Raw genomic sequence first — 6,283 nt, 5'->3', positions numbered from 1 at the left:
AGCACATGCTCATTTTCTCTAAATCTTTTAAATCCTATACATTTTTTTAATGCATGGACAGTAATTGTCTTTTCCCTGCTTTAGTTTCCTTCAGTTTAGTAATAATAAATAAAATTAAAGGCAATCTGGTAAGAGTTTGGTTTTATTTCAACTTCGCTCTCCCAATTTCAACTGATAGTAATTACATATGCATATATATATATATTTACATTCACTGCATTTTATTTCAGAGGACACCAAGTGAAGACATGGAAAAGGAAAATGCAACATTGCTGATAGAATTTGTTCTCACAGGACTTACACATCAACCAGAGTGGAAAATCCCCCTGTTCCTGGCATTCTTCGTGATATATCTCATCACCATCATGGGAAACCTTGGTCTGATTACTCTCATCTGGAATGACCCTCACCTTCACATCCCCATGTACTTATTTCTTGGAAATTTAGCCTTTGTGGATACTTGGTTATCATCCACAGTGACCCCTAACATGCTGGTCAACTTCTTAACCAAGAGTCAGACGTTGTCTCTCTCTGAATGCATGATACAATTTTTTTCCTTTGTAATCAGCGCAACCACAGAATGCTTTCTCTTGGCAGCAATGGCGTATGATCGCTATGTAGCCATATGCAAACCTCTACTCTATCCAGTGATTATGACCAATGCACTATGCATCTGGCTATTAGTCTTGTCATTCCTAGGTGGCTTTCTTCACGCCCTACTTCATGAAAGCTTTTTGTTCAGATTAACCTTCTGTAATTCCAACATAATACATCACTTTTACTGTGACATTATGCCATTGTTAAAGATTTCTTGTACTGACCCTTCTATTAATAATCTAATAATTTTTGTGTTCTCAGGTTCAATTCAAGTATTCACCATTGTGACTGTTCTTGTCTCTTATACACTTGTTCTTTTTACAATATTGAAAAAGAAGTCTGTCAAAGGCTTAAGGAAAGCCTTCTCCACCTGTGGCGCTCATCTCTTATCTGTGTCTTTATACTATGGCCCTCTTCTCTTCATGTATGTGCACCCTCAGTCGCCACAATCTGATGATCAAGATATGATGGCCTCTCTATTTTATACTGTTATCATTCCTTTTTTAAATCCAATTATCTACAGCCTGAGAAATAAGAAAGTCATAAACTCCTTAACAAAAACATTAGAGAAAATAGTATAGGTCTTTTACTTTTAATAATGTCTCTTCTCTTTTTAGTAAAACAGTCACAAAATTGTTCAGGTTAGATGTGGGTATGATTTTGTATTAATATATGTTGAAAGATTTTTCAGTGGAGATTTCCCAGCTTTCTAATGACTTAAAGTATTAGTCCCTAATAAACTTAAAATATTTGTATCTATTATTCAAATATATACATGATTTTTTTTTATTTTAGCCTACTATGGGGGTACAAAAGTTTAGGTTAAATATATTGCCTTTGCTCCGCCCAAGTCAGAGCTTCAAGGGTATCCATCCCACAGATGGTGTGCACTGCACCCATTAGGTGTGAATATACCCATCCTCTCCTCCCCCCCCCACATCTACCTGATGGCTGATGAATGTTACTACTATATGTGCACATAAGTGTTGATCCATTCATACCGATTTGATGGTCAGTACATACGGTGCTTGTATTTCCTTTCTTGTGATACTTAGTAGAAGGGGCTCCAGCTCTATCCAGGATAATAATACAAGAGGTGCTAGATCACCATTGTTTTTTGTGACTGAGTAGAACTCAATGGTATGCATATACCACATTTTATTAATTCGCTAATGTATTGATGCATGCTTGGGTTGTTTTCACATTTTTGCAATTGTTAATTGTGCTGATATAAACATTCTAGTGCATATATCTTTTTTATAGAATGTCTTTTTTTCCATGGGTAGATACCCAGTAATGGGATGGCTGGATCAAATGGTAATTCTACTTTTAGCTCTTTGAGGTATCTCTATATTACTTCCCATAGCGGTACTAGTTTGCAGTCCCACCAACAGTGTATAAGCGTTCCTATCTCTCTGCATCCATGCAACATTTATTGTTTTGGGACTTTTTGATAAAAGCCATTCTAATTGTAGTTAGGTGATATCTCATTGTGGTTTTGATTTGCATTTCCCTGATGATTCTCTAGAGATGTTGAGCATTTTTTTCATATGCTTATTGGTCATTAGTCTGTCTTGTTTTGAAAAGTTTCTCTTCATGTCCCTTGCCCACTTTTTAATGGGCTTGTTTGATTTTTTCCTTGATAATTTTCCTGAGTTCTATATAGATTCTAGTTATCAATGCCTCATCAGATGTATAGCATGTGGATATTTTCTCGCATTCTGTAGGTTTGCTGTTTGCTTTTGTGATAGTATCCTTTAGCAAAGCAGACAAAAACATATACTAGGGGAAAGAATCTTTATTAAATAAATGGTGCTGGGAAAATTGGATAGCCACATGTAAAAGACTGAAACAGGATCCACACCACTTACCTCTCACAAAAATCAACTCATGGTGGATGATAGACTTAAACCTAAGGCATGAAACTTTTCAAATTCTAGAAGAAAGTATTGGACAAACTCTTATAGCCATAGGCCTAGGGAAAGAATTTATGAAATTTTAATCATATGTTCCTGTCATACTGGAATATTTAAAGCAGAAAACAAATGAAAACATTTTACAGGTTATATGTTCTTCATATAACTTTATAAGTACCTGAAATGTTAAATTGTATAGCTCCCCTGGAAAGGAGCTCTGTACGATAAATCATACAGCAAATAGAGCTGTAGAGCCTGGATCAGGGGTGGGGAGTTTTTCATGTTGGAAGACCACATTAATTTTGCTGTAATCAAATAAGGCCACATTCAAGAAACTTCAATTAGATATACTTAAAAATGTAGATTATTTTCTAAAAATATAATGTGTACTTAATAATTTAAAAAAATGAAAACTATTAATTTTAAAGTTAACTAAACTTTTAATGACTTTGTTGTGTCTGATTTTTGTTGGAAAGCATTTTGAATATTTGGTTGCAGCTTGGTGGTCCTCAGTTTCAGTTGATGCTCTAGATGGGTTTCAGTCATTTGAGACCTTAAGGGTATCTTGATTTGGGATAGGTAAGAGAATGTAAATTTGCACAATAAGTGGTTGAAAAGCAAGAAATATATTTTTAGGCATGCAACCAAAGGCATAGGTATTCTACTGCATTTTTCCATATATCAATTGGATCTTTCTTGGCATCAAACAATAACTTTAAAATGCCATCTACTGAAACCTCAATCAATTCCATCTGTAGTTCTTTAGGTGCCTTGGTGATATCAAATAGATGAGGCTGAGATACTAATTTGAGTGTGATGTTACGATTATCAAAGTCAGTGAACCTTTCATTGCATTCTCTAATTAATAGGTCTATAACATCTGTGTATTCTTCAAATGATTCACATATATCCTCCTGCTCATCAATGACACTTGCTACCTGGGGGAAATTTTCATCTAAAATTTCCTTTTGAAGAAGAAATGAGTTGAAAAAAGATGGCTTTCTTTGAAATGCTTGAAATTGTTTTTTGCCACATATTCTATATGGGCTTAATTTTACCTTGCAAAGAAACATTCAAGTTGTTTTGATTTGACATGGTATCACACAGAAATACTTCATTTCTATGCAAATCTTCTTTCAATAATTCACATTACTGATTCTACTCTTCATAAAATTTAAATATCTGTTCTTGCAGAGATACAATTTTGGCTAACATCTGTCCCTGTGATAGCGAATACACTTTAGAATGATATGGCAAATACACAGTGACTACCTCATGGTTCACCTTTAGCATGTAATGAAACTGATGATGCCATGTTACATTTGCATGAATATAGTTAACAATCTTATAACTTTTTGCAAAGTGTCACTTAAAATAGTAGCTGTTGATTACTAAAATACATTGAATTTGCTATACAAGATAAAGGCAATGAAAAGATTTTTAAAAAAAACCAAACTGGTTATCCATAAACAAATTCTTTCTTTCCAGATTTATTGAGGTATATTTGACAAACAAAAATTGCATATATGTAAAAAAAATTGTAACTTTAGCACAGAGATTTTGCTGATGTAAGATACAATGACAAGAAATGAGAGCATTTGGATCTGTTAATACTTTTTTGTTGTTTTTATTGTATTTTATTGTACCTTATTTAAGAGTATTATAGGGTTACAAACATTTTTGTTACATAAATTGCTTTGAGTCAAAGTTATAGGTGTGCCCATCACCAAGATAGTGTGCATCGTACTAGTCATTTGTGAATTTATTCATCCCCTCCTCTCCTTCCACCTGCTTGATTTCCAATGAGTTTATTTCCATATGTGCACATAAATGTTGTCCGATTAGTTTCCATTTAATGGTGAGTACATCTGGTCTTTGATTTTCCATTCTTGTTATACTTCACTTAGAAGAATAGTCTCCAGTTCCGTGCAGGTTAATACAAGAGGTAGTAGTTCACCATTTTTTTTTTTTTTTTTATGGCTGAGTAGTGTACTCTATGGTATACATATACCACATTTTATTAATCCACTCATGTATTGTTAATACTTTTTTTATCTGTGCAATAAGCCCTCCATGTTTTCCTGTCATGGACGGTGCACCATCTGTATATACACTCACTAAATTTCTCAAATTCATGACATTTGTCTTGAAAGTTGTTGAAAATCTCTATTCCTCATGTTCTGTTTGCAAGAGTGCCCAAAGTGAGTAACTCTTTGTAGCAAAGAAAACCTTCTGTTGTGACCCAAATGAAGTATTAAAATCGGCATCAGTTGATTCATCCAAAGTGATCGAATGAATTGATTGAATGATTAAATACATTTTCCTTTTGAAATATGGCATGAAGTTGCTCTGTTAGGTTGAAGGCTAATTCATGCCGCTGATCAGTTATGGTTGTCTTTGAAAGAGCTAGTTGTTTGTATTTTGAAATGTTATAAGCATCTAAGCATCCTACAACTTCAACAATGCATTCTTTCACAATTTATACATCACTGAATGGCTTTCATTTTTTCCCTGAGTATATAAGCTACTTTGTAAGTTGCTTCACTGGCATTATTCCCAGGTCTTATTGCTACTTGAAAGAATTGTCTTTGCTTTTGCTTTTCATCTTTTAGTTTCTGCAATACAACTTTTCATGCCTCTCCCTTTAATTTAAAATATCAGTGATACTTATGAGTGTTATAATACTGATGAGCATTGAATTTCTTTACTGTTGCTATTACAGTATCACAAAGCAAACAAATCATCTTATCTTTAGCAGAAACAGGGTTGTTTTGCGATTCCCAGTCCTCAATAAAAAATATTTTCTTCCTTCAGCAATCTCTTGGTCTTTTTTGACATGATGGGCTGTTAAGCAGAGAGAATTAAAAAAATACTGTCAAGCTATGTAACTATTCACAAATTCCAATTCAAACAGAAACACAGTGTACCATTGTCAAAAGCTGATAGCAGACTGGCATACTTGACGCCCATAAACTCTCAAAAACCAGCTGTGTACAGTAGTGGTGCCAGTCAGACAGATGTTAGAACTAAATCATGATCATAACAGCTGTCAGTTTAGCCCTTTATGGCTTACTAATATTCTAATTGTGCTAGTCAACGTGGGTGGTTATTTCATTGAAACTTATTTTATTTTTTTGTATTTTAAATATGTTCACTGAAAAAATAAAAATTTAAAAGAAATGTATCATAATAATAAAAAGACTTGTGCTGTAAAATTAGTATTTAGTCAAAAGGCCACTCTTAAGGATGTAGTAGGCTCCATGTGGCTTTATGGCCACAGGTTCCTCATCCCTGGCTTTGATACTCATATCGCATATACCGCATTATTGGTTGCAGGTTTCTGTTTGGGTGAGCAAAGCAAAATCCCAGAAATTCTGTTCTCTAGCAAATCCCACTTGTTCCTACGATAGACTGTAAAATATTGGAGAAAAGCTATTTATTTTTAAGGATTAAAGAATATAAAATATAAGTACTTAAAACAAACATCATTATTCTTTATTTCTGGATGTTCAGTACACAAGATTAACCACATCATTTGCTGTTTTTCTGTTCCTCTGAGACATACCTGCACACCCCAGGAAAGAGAGCAAATCGATGACAATCCAGCTGCTCTTACTCTTTCACCCTAGAGAATCCATATTATTGCTTAGGTCTTTACTTTGTCCATTTTTATTACCATATGATATGTCAATTATACTGACATTTTCTTGTCAATTATTTAGACTTTTGCTTATTCATTCACTGTTATGAGCCAAAGACGAGATTGGCAA

The 6,283-nt window shown here is 34.0% G+C and overlaps 1 protein-coding gene across 1 annotated transcript; it reads left to right on the top strand.

Moving 5' to 3' along the window:
- The first annotated feature begins 203 nt into the window (after positions 1-203).
- LOC138386207 (olfactory receptor 5H8-like) lies at positions 204-1,178 on the top strand. Its single transcript, XM_069472492.1, has one exon. It carries the CDS (start codon positions 249-251, stop codon positions 1,176-1,178), a length of 930 nt encoding a protein of 309 aa, XP_069328593.1. The 5' UTR covers positions 204-248.
- The last annotated feature ends 5,105 nt before the right edge of the window (positions 1,179-6,283 follow it).

The sequence above is a fragment of the Eulemur rufifrons genome, chromosome 7 (genome assembly GCF_041146395.1).
Source record: "Eulemur rufifrons isolate Redbay chromosome 7, OSU_ERuf_1, whole genome shotgun sequence".
Taxonomy (NCBI): Eukaryota; Metazoa; Chordata; class Mammalia; order Primates; family Lemuridae; genus Eulemur; species Eulemur rufifrons.
This window is presented reverse-complemented; position numbering and strand designations above follow the sequence as displayed.